Source organism: Eumetopias jubatus, unplaced genomic scaffold (genome assembly GCF_037043125.1).
Source record: "Eumetopias jubatus isolate StellerSeaLion01/CBP00866 unplaced genomic scaffold, mEumJub1_p1.0 scaffold_17, whole genome shotgun sequence".
Lineage (NCBI taxonomy): Eukaryota > Metazoa > Chordata > Mammalia > Carnivora > Otariidae > Eumetopias > Eumetopias jubatus.
Genome location: NW_028274823.1, coordinates 59,210,985 through 59,229,726, shown reverse-complemented (window position 1 = coordinate 59,229,726; position 18,742 = coordinate 59,210,985). Strand labels below are relative to the sequence as shown.

Below are 18,742 nucleotides of genomic sequence, written 5' to 3'. Positions count from 1 at the left end.
ATCCCCAATGTTGGCTTATAAATAAATTTCCGAACACTTCATCAGGGATATAACTTGAACTTCACAGTGTGCCTAAGGCCAAGAAGCAGCACAAACTAGAGAGCAGCTCTAATGGTCCCAATCTATCAAACTACCAAATGGTCCCAATGGCCAACAGACACATGACAAGATGCTCAACATCACTCATCATTAGAGAAATGCAAGTTAAAACTACAATGAAAGGCCCCCTGTCAGAATGGCTAAGATCAAAAACACAAGAAACAACAGGTGTTGGCGAGGATGTGGGGGAAAAAAGGAACCCTTGGTGCACTACTGGTGGAAATAGAAACTGGTGCAGTCACTGTGGAAAACAGTATAGAGTTTCCTCAAAAAATTAAAAACAGAACTACCCTACAATCCAGTAATTGCACTACTGGGTATTACCCCCAGAATACAAAAACACTAATTCAAAGAGATACATGCATCCCTGTTTACTGCAGCATTATTTACAATAGCCAAACTATGGAAGTGGCCCAAGTGTCCACTGATAGATGAATGGATAAAGAAGATGTAGTGTGTGGATGGAATGTTATTCAGCCATGAATAAGAATGAAATCTTGCCATTTGCAACAACATGGATAGAGCTACAGAGTTTAATGCTAGGCAAAATGTCAGTCAGAGAAAGACAAATACTGTATGATCTCACTCATGTGTGGAATTTAAGAAACAAATGAGCAAAATCAAAAAAAAAGAGAAACCAGGAAACAGACTCTTAACTATAGAGAATAAACTGATGGTTACCAGAGGGGAGATGGGTGGCAGGATGGATGAAATAGGTGATGGGGATTAAAGAGTACACTTACCATGATTAAAAAAAAAAAAAAAACAGAACACTATGAAGTGGCCCAAACTATCAAAATAAAGATACATTTGCAGTCATGCAAATAATCATGTGCTCCCTGGTTTGGAAAAATGAGGCCAGTTCTAAAAGAATTAAGAATTTTAATTAACACAGAAAGTAGGGTTCAGAGCACTCGTGACAGATTTCTTCCTCCAGCCTAAATAATTCTGAAAATAGAAAGTAGTAACTCTGTGGTTTGATAAAAAAAACTTATCTAAAGCAACTTTACAAACAGTATTAAAAAGAGAGCAGAGATAAACTTCCTGTCTGGGACCACCAGATAGGCGCTCTGACAACGCCGGAAACCAGAGCACACGGGATGAGGTTTATACTTGGCTGGGTGGAGAAAGGGTGGCCACAAGCAGGTAGTGGTGCTTGTAAAGAAAAGTAATCTGAATAGTGGAACAAGACAAACGGTATCATTTTAATGGGAATTTCTACCTATAGGTGATTCACTATCTAAATAGAGGTCATCCAGATTTTAAAAAGAGAATCGCAGCTTATTTATAGAAGAGCTTGTAAGAGTGTTATCTTTGGGGCTCATTTCTAGGAGTATCTCAAACAACTCACAGATTTACCAGAGAATTTACCTGAGAAAATGTGGTTTCTCTAGAACTTACAATCATCAATTATAACTATATTGCAAATATTCCATCATAAGGATGAAAATGTGCACCCATGCACATGCACACTTAGTGTATTCAACTTAAAATGGAAAAGGATCACAAATACTCAGTCCATGTAAGACAATTATCCATGGCTGGGTTACAATACCTCTTCAATCAGCTTAGTATTTGACTTTTCTAAAGAGTCAACTCTTGAATGGAGACTGCTGACTGTGCTGCTGAAATTAATAAAGAAAAAACTCATTCAAATCACACAAATTCACAAAAGTGAGAAAAGGTATGTTATCTTGGACTTACCATGTTAACTAACATGCACCGACTATCCTGAATTTTTGAGTGTGGGAAATTTCATTAAGTTGGATAACCAGATTTGGCTAGGACAGCAATAAAGACTGAGCAAAAAGCTCATTTCTATTAAAATTCCACTTGATGCTGCTCATTATTTTTTGTTGTCTTCTTAGAGTCTTACATTTAAATTTTAATACTTAGGAATGGATTCCACACAAAGACTACCAAGTATTATTAAAATTAAATTTAAAATCTTTTAAAGGATGAACTTTAAATATCCACTTTATAATTAAGTGGCTTAATAAGCATTTACACCAGTCTTCAACACAAGCCCATTCTGTTTCCACTCTCCACTTTCATAATCACTTAAAGACCTCTAAAGTCACCTGTAGTTTGGGAAATGTGAATATGAAATTCACATCAGGTACCTGGACAACCAGCAGCTAAGCAAATACCCTGACTTTCAAGGATATAGCTAAAAGTCAGGTTAAGCCGAATGCACTTGGTTTTTTTGTATTTTTGTTTAAACTGATCAAGATTGGACATTACTGTACATTTTTTTCTGCATTTTTATGAATCTTGATAAAAAAACGTATTTCAAACGGTACAGTCACCAGAAGTACAGTTATCAAAAATGCACACACTTCACTTGGCATCTATGAGACTGGACATTATTGTACATTTTATTTAGTTTTTCAAGGCCTTGTTTCTACCACCTCAAGCTTTAATAACATAATATGCTGTTTACATCACAATAAAACCTATAATAGATTTAAACAAATTTTATACCAGCCTCAGAAATAAATATTGGCATTTTAGTTTAACTGGTGAAACAAATCTTTTTTCATTCATGTTAAATCATTTTTAAATTATTATCATTCTTAGGGAAACAACCTGAGTTTTTCACAAAGAGCAACAGGGTATCCGGATGGTGAGACCTTAACAGGTGTGGGACTAAGAGACACAGGACCAAAGTTAGAGTCCCCGCTTTTCTTTCTGTGTCACCTTGAAAGCTGTAAAACCTTTCTGAGCTCCAGTTTCCTTATCTATAAATCAGATAATAATATCTGTCCTACCTTTATGTAAGAATCAGTAAAATATTAATCGAAAAAGCACTTTTGAAAATAAACCCTCAATAGTTTTCTTTGAATGAGGGATAATATGTGAGTTCTATTTTTTTACCTGTTTTCTACATTTTTTTAAATACTCTAAATATACAAAAACACTCTAACTGGAAAAACAATGAAACATTTTTAAATCCGTAAAATGTACAAAAGTAAGGCACTAGTACTGCTATAAATGATTTAAAACACATAATTTAAAAGAGAATGAGAAAACTCCTTGAACCAAATGGAACAGACTCTAAGATAAAGTTGGGTAAAAACAGTGAACTACAGAATAGTGTAAAAATTATGCTACTTTATGTGTAAAAAAACTGAGGGGAAGGGAACTTTAAGAAAATATATGCATATTCTTGTCTGCTTGTATAAAGTATCTCTGGAGGCATACACGAGAACCTATTAATTAGTCCCAAAGAGGGAAACCAGGTGATTGGATATCAAGGAAGAGGGAGGCTTTTTGTTCATGTTCCTTTTGAAGTTTAAACTATGTGAGTATATATATATATTTTTTAAAGATTTATTTATTTGAGATACAGCAAGCACGAGCAGGGCAGAGGGAGAGGAAGAAACAGACTCCCCGCCGAGCAGGGAGCCAAGATGCAGGGGATGCAGGGCTCAATCCTAGGACCCTAGGATTGTGACCTCAGCTGAAGGCAGTCGCTCAACCAACTGAGCCAACCAGGCGCCCCAAACTATGTGAATATATTACCTGTTGCCAAAAGTGAATAAAGCTTTAACAGTAAGTAAATAAGCAATACAAAGTTGCATTTAGAAATATAATCTCAGAATTACAAATTAGAAAACACACATACATACACATATATTTCCTAGGACATCTTTTATTAAAACTCTGTGATTAAAAAAAAAAGACAATGATACAAGATATTTCCTAACTTCAGAGAAAGCAAGAGTTACAGCTTATTTTTCTAAAATGGGAAAATGTTTAATTTTATTTTCTGACTATTGAACGAAACTTAGAAAATCAGAAAAGTATAAAGAATAAAATAGAAATTATCCATAATTTCATCACCCAGAGAGTCATTTTTGCTAATTCATTTTAATTAATAGGAACAGTCCATTCCTAACTATGTAGCAAATACTATTCACTTTACCTGTGCTATCTAGTCCAAACTAAAATGTAGTATAACTGGGCGCCTGGGTGGCTCAGTTGGTTAAGCGACTGCCTTCGGCTCAGGTCATGATCCTGGAGTCCTGGGATTGAGTCCCACATCAGGCTCCCTGCTCAGCAGGGAGTCTGCTTCTCCCTCTGACCCTCTTCCCTCTCATGCTATCTTTCATTCTCTCTCTCTCAAATAAATAAATAAAATCTTTAAAAAATATATCTTTAAAAAAATAAAAATAAAATGTACTATAACTGTAAAATACACATTGGCTTGTGAAGACAATACAAAGAAAGAATATAAAATACCTCAGGAATAATTGTTATACTGATTACATGTTGAAATAATATTTTGGGTATACTGAGTTGAACAAAATATATTTTTAAATTAATTTCATGTTTTTTTACCTTTTTAATGTGGTTACTAAAAATTTTAAATTATCTATATGACTCACATTTTATTTCTATTAGAACTACACTATACTATTTTACATATTGATCTCAGAAATTCTTCCAAGTATTCACTGACAGCTTCAGTGCCCAGGTGACATATATAAGGAAATAAAATATAAGGAAAAACTCCCACCATGGGAGGCAACAGCCACATTTACATATGAAACTCTTTGAAAGTAGGAAAAATGAATTTGTGAACCATAAAAATGATATAAACTTCCACCCTATCTAACCTTTTCTTCTCAAGGATACAGGGATAAGTTTGAAATTCTGTCTTTATTTCTTTGACCCCTCCCCAGGAATTCTATTTTTAAATTCTCCAAATGTTCTCTCTGAAAATCTGACTCTTGGGAAGCCTGGGTGGCTCAGTCAGTTAAGCGTCTGCCTTCGGCCCAGGTTATGATCCCAGGATCCTGGGATTGAGCCCCGTGTCAGGCTCCCTGCTCAGCAGGGAGTCTGCTTCTCCTTCTCCTTCTGCTGTTCCCCCTGCTTGTGCTCTACTCTCTCAAATAAATAAATAAAACCTTAAAATAAAAAGAAAATCTGACTCATTTTTTGAAAATGAATTAGCTCCAATAATTCTCTGTATTCTTAATTTCTATTCTCTACTCCCTCAATCCTTTCTCAAAGATGTTTAGTAGGAAGGAATAGCGTAAAGTGGACCTGAAAAGGGTGAAGAAAACCTCTACGACAATAGTCACAAATATCCAAGTATCCATAATACTTACTTCAGTTGTCTATTTAATTCTTCAACGTAATTCTTCTGGTCTAATATGGCAGCAATTTGAACATCCCTAAAGAGGGGGAAAAGCAGCTTTGTGTCAGTTGGAAAGGTATTTACTGAAGGACCAAAAAAAGTCTATGTCGCCTAAAAGTGTTGTAAAACCATAATGGCAAAAAACACTACCTTGCCTTTAAATAAATTTCAAGAATCTTTATAATAATGTAGCAGTAGGCTGTGTACTAATTATAACCTTTGTTAAGTCCAGTATTAGCAAGTAATCTATTTAACAATACCATTAAAAAGTATATTTAAGAACTCCTTGCATCAGTATGTTTTTTAATTAAAATACATTTGACAGGGGCGCCTGGGTGGCTCAGTCATTAAGTGTTTGCCTTCGGCTCAGGTCATGATCCCAGGGTCCTGGGATCGAGCCCCACATCGGGCTCCCTACTGGGCGGGAAGCCTGCTTCTCCTTCTCCCACTCCCCTTGCTTGTGTTCCCTCTCTCGCTGTCTCTGTCAAATAAATAAAATCTTTAAAAAAATAAAATACATTTGACATATAACTATAAATTTAAGGTATACACGTTAATGTGATACATTTGTGATATGATTGCCACTGTAGCAATAATTAGCACCTCTATTATGCTACATAATTATCCTTTCTTTCTCTTATTTGGAATAAGTATATTTTAAATTTAAACACAGATCTTAGAATAAACTAGCATTTGTAAACTTGTGAATAATAAGCTTTCATCTCTTTTACCGCAAAAAAAAACAGCAATTAAAATGGGTCTCAGGAACTACAAGTGACCAAAAGCCATACTTCCGACTAATGCCACCTCCTTCTATGTGATTTTTGCTTTGTAAAACTTGTATATGGAAGCTAAATAAAACAAAGCAGGAACTACACACAAAATAAGGAAATAAAAACTACATTGTCAAAAAAAAAACAAAAAACAAAGCTACATTATAAATAGATGGACCTCATGGTGATTTGTAAAGAGCTACATAAAAATACATGTGAAAGAACTTATGAAAATCATACCTTTCATTTTCAATATCTTCTTCATTCTTTAAATACATGGAAAAATCAATCACTCCAACCTAAAGTAAATCATGTTCTTTTTAGTTAAAGGGGAGAAATATTAGAAGTAGAGTTAACATGCAACTGAATTTCATTCTTAATTTTTCTTTAGTGTTTAACAGTACTGTTTACAACTGGATCCAAGAGAACAGCACAAACTAAAAACACTGCATTTGGTATGAGTCACCTTCACTTACTTGTGAGTCTAAATCTTCTCCCTTAACACACAGGTTAGCATCTATCACATTCAGGCCAACCAGGAGCCCAACAATTACTGCTCCTTCTTCTTCCATCATTAGTGCATGATACTCATAAAATTCACTGTGGAAATTAAAATAAAAACCTTAGAACACAAATTTACTTCAAACACTAAATTTTAAAATCTCAGCCCCATAATATAAACATGGAGCCCATACAAATTTGGTCTCTTCAAATTAGCCTTTCTATGTGTGAATAACTTAAACATTTTGAAATGTTAATGTTCATGTAAACAAAGTAAAAGAATGGGACTGAAAGATTAAAGAGGAAAAGGAATTTTGAGAGAAAGAAAAGAGAAGCAAAGAGATATAGATCAAAAGAAAAAGAGGCATCACTGAGGCCTGGAATGTCTGGGACTCTCAGAAGACTGATTTGATTACAATACTTTTTATTAGAGTTGACTTTTTAATTCTAGGATTTATTAAGAATCTTGGGATGCAGAGGTAGGGAATGAACATATGAAACATTTCCAAAGCCCATGTTTAAATCAGTGTATTTGATATGTATATTGCAAGTGTTCTTAATAATCAATTAAGGATGGTAGGACATCTATATTCTAAAAAACGTTCAGATTTGTGAAAGAAACAGGACAGTCTAAAAACTAAGACTTGACAATTATGTATTCATAGGACTAATTATCACTGTCTCATGCCTTCCTCAAGAAGTCCCATGTACTATTTAATAACTTTAATTGACCTTCACAATATTATTGAGAAATTGCTGTGCTTAAAGTATGGTCATTCTCATTTAACAAATGCGAAAACCAAGATGTACGACCAGTGTCATAAGTACTACCAAAAATGACCAGATTCTCCAGAACATCAGACAGGCACTCCAAGAGAATAAGGGCAAACAGAGGGACTGCTATGGGCCACCCCCTCTAACAACTGATTACCGTACTCTGAAAGTCTGTCTTAAACATCTGGCCTTCTATTATTTACTTATTTAAATATTTACTACATGAAGGCAATTTATTCAAGAATACTGAAAACAAAAGTTTCAATGGGGGTGTTATCACAGCTATGTTCAGTATTACATTTTTTAAAAGGATGAATCCGTTCCCTGTTAAATAAAAAGCTTCAAAGGTAAACAATGAATGGTCCAAATGATAAGATGTATTCCTGAAATTGAGCAGATTTCAAAGTCAGTGCATAGACCAGGCTATTTATAAGCTCGACTTCCCACCAACCTCAGCACGATATCAACTAACAACAAGTTAATGTTTTCCAGTCATCTTCATTATACCACTTAATTGCCAGCACTCACTGGCCTTCAGTTGACAGTTTAAAAAGTGCCCACAATACGGACAAAGCAACAGCTTAGACACTCAGGATCTAAAACCTATTGGGCGCCTGTGTGGCTCAGTTGGTTAAGCGTCGGACTGTTGATTTTGACTTTGATCTCAGGGTTGTAAGACCGAGCCCCATGTGGGCTCCGCCCTGGGGGAGTCTGCTTGGGGTTCTCTCTCTGACTCTGCACCACCCACCATGTTCCTCTCTCAAAAAAATAAAATAAAAAGAAACTTGTCAGATTAAAGCTCCCAATTCCAATACATATTTTTATTTGTAGAATTAACTGTAATTTAGAAAAAAAAATAAAACTAGCTTAGAAATATAACATATAAATAAATTTTCTTCTTATTGGTCAATACAAAGGTTATGGTATTCAGTTTTTAGGCTAGTTCCTGATCCATGTTATGTCCCTACGTGATTTTCTCTCTCATGTTGCTCTTTTTTTTTAATGCCATCTTACTGTATTTTATATATCCTTTTGTACATCTTTAATTCTTTTTGGAAAACAGGATGTAAATGAAATTTTAAAAATGGAAATGAACATGACTTAATGGTACTAACCTTAAGAGATCCCTCTGAATAATTAAGCAACGCAGGTAATCAGCCATTTTTTTTTGCATGAGGGCTAATCGAAGCCATGCTCTTGCACGACCCAGGGGGGTCCTAAAAAGCAAAACCAACTGGTCAGAAGACAGTCTCAGTCCATATATTATGAGACTACATATTCTATCTCTGTCAAGGTTCATATTAATAAAGGAAAACTGCAATTTATCATGGTTTTGTCTGTTTCTACAGGTGGTTTGTTTTTTTTGTTTCTACAGTTTTTTAAGCCAGCTCATTGAGCATGCAAACCAATCCCTGGAAGCTATTTAAGTATCTAAGGTAAACCTGCACCTACAGGACATCTAGGTATCTTTTATGCCTTGGAAGAAATGACGCTCTAAATACTGAGGATTATCTCTACAAGAAATATTTTGACGGAATGGACTTAACTGTCTAAAGATGAATACGTAAGGTGTACCTGGCTGGCTTAGTCAGTAGAGCATGTGATTTTTAATCTGCAGATTGTGAGTTCAAGACCCACACTGGGTGTAGAGGTTACTTTTTTCTTAAGATTTTTAAAAAACTTTTTAATTTTATTTTATTATGTTATGATAATCACCATTCATTATATCATTAGTTTTTGATGTGTTGTTCCATGATTCATTGTTTGAGTATAACACCCAGTGCTCCATTCAATATGTGCCCTCTTTAATACCCATCACCAGGCTAATCCATCCCCCCACCTCCCTCCCCACTAGAACCCTCAGTTTGTTCCTCAGAGTCCATAGTCTCTCATGGTTCATCTCCCCCTCCGATTTCCCCCCCTTCATTTTTCCCTTCCTACTTTTTTTTTTTTAACATAAAATGTATTATTTGTTTCAAAGGTACAAGTCTGTGATTCATCAGTCTTAAAAATTGATATGCAAGGGGCGCCTGGGTGGCTCAGTCGTTAAAGCGTCTGCCTTCAGCTCGGGTCATGGTCCCAGGGTCCTGGGATCGAGCCCCACATCGGGCTCCCTGCTTGGCAGGAGGCCTGCTTCTCCCTCTCCCACTCCCCCTGCTTGTGTTCCCTCTCTAGCTGTGTCTCTGTCAAATAAATAAAATCTTAAAAAAAAAAAACCTATTAAAAAAATGGATATGCAAAATGCATCAAATAAAGCAATATAATGCCTTCAAAAAGTAACTGACATGATATCTGAATTTTAAAAATCCTAACAAACTAAAAAAAAAAAAAAAAAATCCTAACAAAGCTAGGAGGGCACTAAGCTGGTAATCAAAAAGAAAGAAATCACCAGGTTGCTTGTTATTTTTCAAATGTTTCTCTAGGGGGTTGTCCTTAAAAAATTCAATCTCCTACCTCTTATCTAAATTTTATCATTTAGTAAAAGTAAAAGCAACTTTTACAGAATATGTATGGTTTTTCAAAGAGAAAGATTATCATTCACACTTTTATGTTTTCTTATACAAAGAATGTTTTGGCATGTAGTGTAGGAGGTAAGTTAATCTTCACTACTAACAGCTAATGAGCTTCTTATGGTTTAGCAGTTGAATGAATACCATCGTTCAGAAAACATTTTTTACTTTTGAAGAGTTAGGCTTTTTAAAAACAATTTGAACATATATTTTCATATTAAAATGACCAAATCTTATATTTCTCTTTTTTAAAGATTTAAGATTTTACTTATTTATTTGACAGAGAGGGAGGGAACACAAGTAGGGGGAGTGGGAGAGGGAGAAGCAGGCTTCCCGCCAGGCAGGGAGCCCAATGCGGGGCTCGATCCCAGGACGCTGGGATCATGACCTAAGCCGAAGGCAGATAGATGCTCAACTGACTGAGCCACCCAGGCGCCCCTTTAAGATTTTATTTTTAAAGTAATCTCTATACTCAACGTGGGGCTTGAACTCACAATTGAGAGATAAAGAGGCACATGCTCTACCAACTGAGCCAGCCAGGTGCCCCTTCTTATATTTCTCTTTTTGAGAGTTATAATTCCCTTTTTCTTCTGTCTTTGCTAAAGATCACTACACCTAATATACCATTATAAGAAACATCAGCTGTGAACATGACTTGCTATTTCACTCTAAAAACTAGGTTTGAGGGACATCTGGTTGGCTCACTCAGTCAAGCATGTAATTCTTGATCTCAGCGTCATGAGTTTAAGCCCCACATTGGGCAGAGAGATTACTTACAAAAACAAAATAAAATTTAAAAACTGGGTTTGAATCCTGGCTCTGCCACTTTTTAACTGTTAACTCCTCTGACCTTTATTTTTCACATCTATGCAATTATTATAATCTCTACCCTGTAAGACTGATGTAAGGACTAAATGAGATAATTCATGTAAACCAATTATTTTATTACCCTGAGACAGTGCTTAACAAATACTAGCCATTTACTTTTATCATTCAATTAAATACAACCTGGAAATATTTGGATGTTGTGTTAACAGCCAGAAAACATTTACCATAAGGGCGCCTGGGTGGCTCAGTTGGTTAAGCGGCTGCCTTCAGCTCAGGTCATGATCCTGGGGTCCTGGGATCGAGCCCCAAGTCGGGCTCCCTGCTCAGCAGAGAGCCTGCTTCTCCCTCTCCCTCTGCCTGCCTCTCTGCTTACTTGTGCTCTCTATCTCTCTGTCAAATAAATAAAAAATAAAATCTTTAAAAAAAAGAAAACACTACCATATTCCCTACAACATGTAAAACCCTCAGGTGCCTGGGTGGCTCAGTTAAGCATCTCCCTTCAGCTCAAGTCAGGATCCCAGGGTCCTGGGATCCAGTACCACATCAGACTCCTCTGCTTCTCCCTCTGCCCCTCCCCCTGCTCCTGTGTGCTGGCGCTCTCTCGCGCTCTCTCTCACGAGCTCTCTCTCTCTCTCTCTCTCGCAAAAATAAAAAATCTTAAAAAAAAACTGTAAAACCCTCAATTATAAAGCTAAGAGAAAGCAAACTGGTAATCTGACAGAAAATGCTAAGAAAAAAAGGTTATCTCATTCACAAGAATTAAGATAAACTAAAGGAAAGCATAAGAACTTAACCTTAACAACACCTTTATGCCTTTATTCAGTTTTTACATTTTATATATATTTGTCCAGTGAAATGGGCAGGTGACACTATAGGTCCCAATTTTTAGAGAAAGAAAAGTAATTTGCACAAGCCCCATATATATAAATGGCTTATCTGAGAATTCTAATCTCCTGAGCCTTTGCCCTGGATTTAGTCTAAATCAGTCTTCAGGGGCGCCTGGGTGGCTCAGTCTTTGGGTGTCTGCCTTCGGCTCAGGTCATGATCCCAGGGTCCTGGGATCGAGCCCCGCATCAGGCTCCCTGCTCAGTGGGAAGCCTGCTTCTCCCTTCCCCACTCCCCATGCTTGTGTTCCCTCTCTCGCTGTGTCTCTCTCTGTCAAATAAATAAAATCTTTTAAAAAGTAAATAAATAAAAATAAACTAGTCTTCAACAAACAGTTATTGGCTGCCAACTAGCTTACTACCGCAAAACCAGCTTAACATTCAGGAAACAAATGCATAATTGATACATTCTATCTTAAAGGGACCTGCTGTTTCCTGCAATACAATGTAGAATCAAAGTGATATAATCAAGGAGTGAATATAGTGATAGGGTATAGAAGAAAAAGCAGTTAATTCCTACTGAAGGGACTAAGAGAAATTTCATAAAGGAAATGAAATTTGAACTGAGCTATAAAGAACAGAATTTTATTAGGAGAGAATGGAAGAAGGCTACTTAAGGCTGAGAGAAGATAATAGAGTGTGAAGTACTTTCAAGGAACAATAAATATATCTCTGCGGTTAGAAATGAACAATAAGCTTACTTACTTAAGACCAGGTAAATCCCGGACACTGGCTCCTATTTCCTCTGCTTCTGGGTACAGCTTTTCCACCAGTTCCAAGGGGCCCCAGATAGTTTTGTTATAACTCAAAAATGATTTTCTTACTGAGAAAAAAAAAAGTATATATAAGGCATACAACTTCAACATATAAAATTGTCATAACTTCCTTTTATTTTCAACATTTCTAACTTAAAATACAGTTATTCAAAGACCTTCCGCTCTTGCCACTACACAGTCCTGTGGATCAGGAACCTGTTCATCAGGATCCTAATATTTTTCCTTATCAGAAATATGCAACAACAACAAAAAAGAAAATATGCAGCTTGGCCATTCTTCCTTATCAGAAATATGCAGGCAGGTAATTAAAGTAAAAAAAAAAAAAAAAAAAACGGGCCTTATTCTTTACCAGTACCAAAATAAAAAGGCTGGCAGCCCTGGCAGGTTGATCTTTATCAGTTTATTAAATAAACCAAGGATAAATAAAAAGTTATTTTACTCTTAACATGAAAAATTGTGACTTACTTTATACTGAGAATCAGGTGATATAAAACCATGAAATCACTATACATTTCTTTCTTAATACTGACCAGATCTCCTGCAGATCAAGGGCGCCTATCATAAGCACCACCCAAGGACAATCACCACCATAGGCAATTTTTCCTTGGGGGAAAAAAAAATCAATCAGTACAAAGTAGCTTCACAATGATTCATCAAGACAAGCCTATGATATGGCTGTTAGGACATGCCTTATGATATTTTGTCAAGCAAAGGAATTTTAAACTCAGGGAAGAGCTTAAAATTTAACTGTTTGGCCATCATTTAGCAAACTCCATTTCTGCAGCCTAAGGGAAAACAAAGATAACAAGTTTTTCAAAAAGCAAACTAAAACTCAAGGTGTTATTGGGGCGCCTGGGTGGCTCAGTTGGTTGGGCGACTGCCTTCAGCTCAGGTCATGATCCTGGAGTCCCGGGATCAAGTCCCACATTGGGCTCCCCGCTCGGTGGGGAGTCTGCTTCTCCCTCTGACCCTCTCCCCTCTCCCCTCTCATGCTCTCTCTCACTCTCTAATAAATAAAATCTTTAAATAAATAAATAAAAATAAAACTCAAGGTGTTATTAAAATTTTAAAAAATGTTTAAATGTGTGGTTTCTTTTTTTAATTTATTTGACAGAGACACAGCTAGACAGGGAACACAAGCAGGGGGAGTGGGAGAGGGAGAAGCAGGCCTCCCGCAGAGCAGGGAGCCTGACGCGGGGCTCCCGCAGAGCAGGGAGCCTGACGCGGGGCTCGATCCCAGGACCATGGGATCATGACCAGAGCCGAACGCAGACATTTAACGACTGAGCCACCCAGGCACCCCTAAATGTTTTTAAAAATTAAAAAAAAAAAAACTAAAACTAAAACCAGAAAAACCCTTAAGGCTATTAGATCAGACTGGTGAGTTCCTGGTGTACTGAAAGAAGCAGAAATTGATAATATCAAGAGCAGGCAAAAATGCGGGGAAACAAACACTAACATCCACTGATGTTTGATAAATCCATGAAGGCTTCATAGAGTCCAGTTGCTTATATCCTTTGACCCAGTAATTCTACTCCTAAGAACCCTATCCTAAAGAACAAGTATACAAACAGCACAATTTTAATGGTAAAAAACTGGAAACAACCTAAGTGTACATTAAGAGGAGGGCAGTTAAGTAAGTTTTGGTATACATATACTATGCATTTTACAGAGTCATTAAAAACGTGATAAAGCCTCTATGGAAATGGAAAAACCTCCAAACCATATCAATTTTAAACAAAGTCACAGAATAATAATACTTATAGCATAATTCTATGCAGACTAAAAGAAAAAAAATGGAAAAGAGAAGAATGACAAGGATTCCCTTTAGGGGACTGAACGGAAGAGAATGAAGGAAATGGTTTTTGCTCTAGGTATTTCTATGTTGTTTGATTCATGTACAAAGAGTAGATTTCACCATTATATAATTTTTTAAAAATTACTTTGTCTTCAATTAAATAGTGGAATCTAAAAAAAACAAAACAAGGGGCTCCTGGGTGGCTCAGTTAGCCTCTGCCTTCAGCTCAGGTCATGATCCCAGGGTCCTAGGATCGAGCCCCACATAGGGCTTCCTGCCTGGAGGGAAGCCTGCTTCTCCCTTTCCCACTGCTTGTGTTCCCTCTCTCATTACGTACGTATCTGTCAAATAAATAAATAAAATCTTTAAAAAAAAAATAAAACAAAACAAAACAAAACCCAAATGCAAATACAGAGAACAAACAGACTGATGGCTGGCAGAGGGCGCGGGCAAGAGGAAATGGGTAAAGGTGGTCAAAAGGTATAAACTTCCAGATATCAAATAAATAAGTCATAAGGATGTAATGTACAGCATGAGGACTACAGTTAATACTGTTGTATATCTGAAAGTTGCTAGGAGAGTAAATATTAAAAGTTCATAAGAAAAAAAATTTTAACTGTGTACAGTGATGGATTATTGACTAGACTTACTGTGATCATTTTGCAATACATAAAAATGCCAAATCATTATGTTGTGTACCTGAAACTAATGTTAATTATATCTCAATAAAAAATTTCAATTTAAAAAAAAGATGGCCGCCACCCTCGTGACATCATAGATGACATCAACAGTGGTGCGGTGGAATGCCCAGCTAGTTAACTACAAAGGAAAATGTCTCAATAAAGGATCATTTGACACTAGTGGGAAAAAAAAAAAAAGAAATGAGTAATAACATCACATAGGGTTTCTCAAATTTTGATGCCAAGGCTCCTTTGGCAGTACATTTTATTAAAACCATGTTTATGTAAATCTCCTTTTGTGCTGTTTACATTTACTCCCACTTTCATGTACCTTAGTCAGAACTTCTGGGCCTTCCCAACTTACCCAGGTTCCTAGTATACCCACAAGGAACCAAGCTTCTTTTAGCTTTAGAACAGTCACTTTAGTATAAACTCTTACAGAGGGGCGCCTGGGTGGCTCAGTTGGTTAAGCGACTGCCTTCGGCTCAGGTCATAATCCCGGAGTCCCGGGATCGAGTCCCACATCGGGCTCCCTGCTGAGCAGGGAGTCTGCTTCTCCCTCTGACCCTACCCCCTCTTGGGCTCGCTCTCTCTCTCTCTCTCACTTTCTCTCTCAAATAAATAAAATCTTTAAAAAAAATAAACTCTTACATAGCCCTCCACACAGCTGATCAAAAGAACTAGACACCAAAACTAACAACTGTTTTTACAATTAAGTAAAAGAACAGTTATTATAGGGGCGCCTGGGTGGCTCAGTCGTTAAGCGTCTGCCTTCGGCTCAAGTCACAATCCCAGTGTCCTGGGATAGAGCCCCACATCGGGCTCCCTGCTCAGCGGGAAGCCTGCTTCTCTCTCCCTCTCCCACTCCCCCTGCTGTGTTCCCTCTCTTGCTGTGTCTGTCAAAAAAATAAAAATCTTAAAAAAAAAAACACAAAACAATTATACAATGTATAATAACTAAATCTAACACAAACATTTTACATGAAATGATAAATCAGTGCCAACTGTGTAGAAGAAAATATCCAGTATTATCATCATTCCCAGGGAGCGCTTACATTTCTACAACAATCCAAAAGACAGTCTTTCTAGATACATTCCAGGGGGCCAACGAGGTTTATATTTCAACAATTGTTTTACTTATTTGTTCAATAGGGCTCAAACTAGTAATAAGACTTCATATTGGAATCACTAAGCTTAAAAATTTTTAAGTAACTCTAACTGTCCTAGAAAATAGAAATCAGTTCAGAGTATATTGAGAAAAAATGAAAAATCAAATGTTTTTACAAAACACTAACTAGGCATTCTCTGAAGACAACTTATTAGAAAACATAAAGCAGTAGGCTATTCTCTCCCCAAACCAACCCACCCCGTAATTTTAAAGGTAAAGTAACAATTATGGTCTCAACAAATACACATTTTCAAGGATGTTTAAGATGGAAATAGTGGAATTCTAAACTTAGTTTTTTTAAATCTCAGGATACCTTTAAGACCGTGTTTCAGACAATGTTCCATAACAACAAAGAACTGCTGCAAGGGGGGATAGTCAGAATCCAAAGTGCGGCCAAAGCTTAGAGCAGATTCAATGAGTCCTTTGATACTCAATTTAGCCATGTTTAACAAGTTTGCTCTCTCTACAGCTGTGGGGTCTTTTGTAGCTGAAAGCACAAGAAAGGAGTCCAACATCATTTGCAAGACATGACATTAAAAAATACACAAACCCTTTCATTCCCCTATAAAAACAATGGTTTGTTTTTTCTTGGTTGACAAATTAGTCTCCCTAACTAATCCACACCCCTACGTAACTTCTCTTTATGTCTCTCTCACACATACCACAGAACACTACCATGCCCACCCCAGACAAAGTTTATGAATTATTCTCAAGATCTTGCACCTTGGTTATTTTCTGGTATTTATTTTACTTTTGTGGTACGTCTTCAAAGAGAACGAGGTTTTTTGTTTTTGTTTTTTACTTTTTGTGGAGATAAAATTGGAGTAATAAACAACATATTTAAGAGTCTCCTACAAAAGGTGGACAGCAGGCACGGTCCAAGGATGAATCTCAAGGCAAAAAACGTTCAGAATAAACTGGAAATAAAAGGTGGTTACAATTCCAAGATTACAGTATCATCCATAAACATGATGGGTTAAAACACACCGACAAATAAAGGAATACAGGAGAAGCCATTCAATTCTTTCACTCATTTTAACCCTCTTTCCATCTTTTCTCACTGCAACTGTAATTCTGTATTGCATAACTCCTTCATTTTCCCAGAGGAAATAAAAGCAGTCCTGTTTCACATTTAAGTTCCTTGCCCACACAGCTGATTCAGTCAAAAACTAAGTTAATAGATGCACTTAAAAAAAAGAAAAACTGATTAGTAATTGATACTTTCAAATCACAAAAAGCTATTTTTTTCTTTCCCACAAATTCCATCCTTAGGTAACTTAGAAATTCAGATGTTCCCGCATATTCTCACCATTGCTGTGACTGGCAGGAATAGTTTCAGCAAACAGATGACAAAATGAAGTGCAGAAAAATGAAGCACTTAGTATAACGTTTCATAATCTCTGGCAAATGTACTAGTCCAAGTGAACCAAGTGTTTTTCCTTCACTGAACAAAAGTCCAGGGTTCCCAATTATCTAGTATTCGAGTTCTGAGCTGATAGCTAAGCGCGAAGCCTGACACGGAATCCTAAGCAACTAAAAATGCAAACAGCCACAATCTCTATGACCAAGCTAGCTGGTGGAAAATCTGCACACACATCATTCCTTCAAATCTGCATCGTCGTATGATTCCCTCTTTTTTCGGGGGCGGGGGGGAACTACTTGATGTTTCATAATCTGTACCAATCCTTTTTCTTAACAGTGCCCATTACGATCCGTGACTTGCGATGCGACAAGCAGACAAAGGGCGCATCTGCAGCTGTTCCGAGGCGGGTCCGTGCTGGGGGCCGGCAGCTTCCTCGCCCCAGGAGCGTTTACACGCCGGCCGCACCCCGCCCGGGCTCGCAGATGTGTCGTGCCGATCGCAGCCCCAACAAGGCCAAGGGCCAGTCCCCGCATTTCGCCCGGGCCTGGAGCCCCCTCTCTGCCTCCCTTCCTCCCCGCAGCAAGGCTGCCCAAAGGGCTCGGGGCGCCCAAGGACCCCCGCGGAGGGCTCACCCGGGGTCCTGCGCGGCATCGCTGCACCTCTCCCGCCCTCGGCTTCCGGCATCCAGGCCAAAACCTGAGACGCGTCTTCCCTCCGCCACCCCCAAACCTGAAAAGTCATCGCCCGTCCCCGACTGCTCCACCGAACCGGGAGCGGCCCCCCGGCCGGCCCTGTCTTCGCCCCTTGGAAGCCGTCGGACCGCGAGCCCTCGGCCATTAGGCCCTAGAACCGGGGCGGGAACCTGAAGAAACGGGGGGCGGCCGCGCGTTGCCATAGCGACCCCGGGCGCCCCCGAGTCCCCCGCTGCCCCCGCCCAGCCCCAGGCCCGGGTTCGGGCTCCAGTTGCTACCCGAGGTCTCGGTGCCCACCACCAGTCCTCGCCCGGCCGCGGCCTTCAGCCTCGGACGGAGAGCGGGGCGTCCCCTCTCGGTCCGCTCCCCTTACCCATGGCGGCGGCGGCACGGTCTCGGGCGGAGACGCCCTGGGCCCCGCCAGCAGCTTCCTTCAGGCGCGCGGCGGCCGCCACGGCGTCTGCCACCAGGCCCGCCGCGGCCCACAGCGCTCCCGGCGGCGGGAGGACGCCCGGGCGATCCCGCGGCGCCGCGAGTGGGGCGGGGGGCCGCGGGGCCTGCAACCGGCAGGAGAGAAACCCGCCCTCGCCAGGCCTCCTCGCGTCCAGCTGGACCGGAAGGAGAAGGAAGAGGAGCGTGAAGGAGACCTCGCGTGTGAGGAGCCGGAGGCCCGGCCCTGGTCGGACCACCGACCTCTCACCCGGGGGCTTCGCCGGGGCGCTGGGGCTGTCTTGCCACGGGATGCGAGCC

The 18,742-nt window shown here is 38.9% G+C and overlaps 1 protein-coding gene across 9 annotated transcripts in view; it reads right to left on the bottom strand.

Moving 5' to 3' along the window:
• Positions 1-18,461, bottom strand: part of RUFY2 (RUN and FYVE domain containing 2) — a 47,433-nt gene extending 28,972 nt beyond the window's left edge. For 5 of the 9 annotated variants that reach the window (XR_015767107.1, XM_028109459.2, XM_028109461.2 and 2 more), the window contains exons 1-8: positions 17,933-18,167; positions 16,251-16,424; positions 12,221-12,338; positions 8,409-8,510; positions 6,495-6,618; positions 6,259-6,317; positions 5,217-5,282; positions 1,655-1,724 (exon numbers count right to left, since the gene is read on the bottom strand). Coding sequence is in view for 8 of the 9 variants with exons in the window: in XM_028109459.2 (XP_027965260.2) it covers positions 1,655-1,724; positions 5,217-5,282; positions 6,259-6,317; positions 6,495-6,618; positions 8,409-8,510; positions 12,221-12,338; positions 16,251-16,424; positions 17,933-18,137 (918 nt within the window). In the remaining variant the exon portion in view is untranslated. Of the gene's footprint in view, positions 1-1,654; positions 1,725-5,216; positions 5,283-6,258; positions 6,318-6,494; positions 6,619-8,408; positions 8,511-12,220; positions 12,339-16,250; positions 16,425-17,932; positions 18,196-18,365 lie in introns of those variants that run through there. The other 4 variants (XM_088019947.1, XM_088019945.1, XM_088019948.1 and 1 more) reach the window with 4 other exon arrangements.
• Positions 18,462-18,742: the final 281 nt, after the last annotated feature.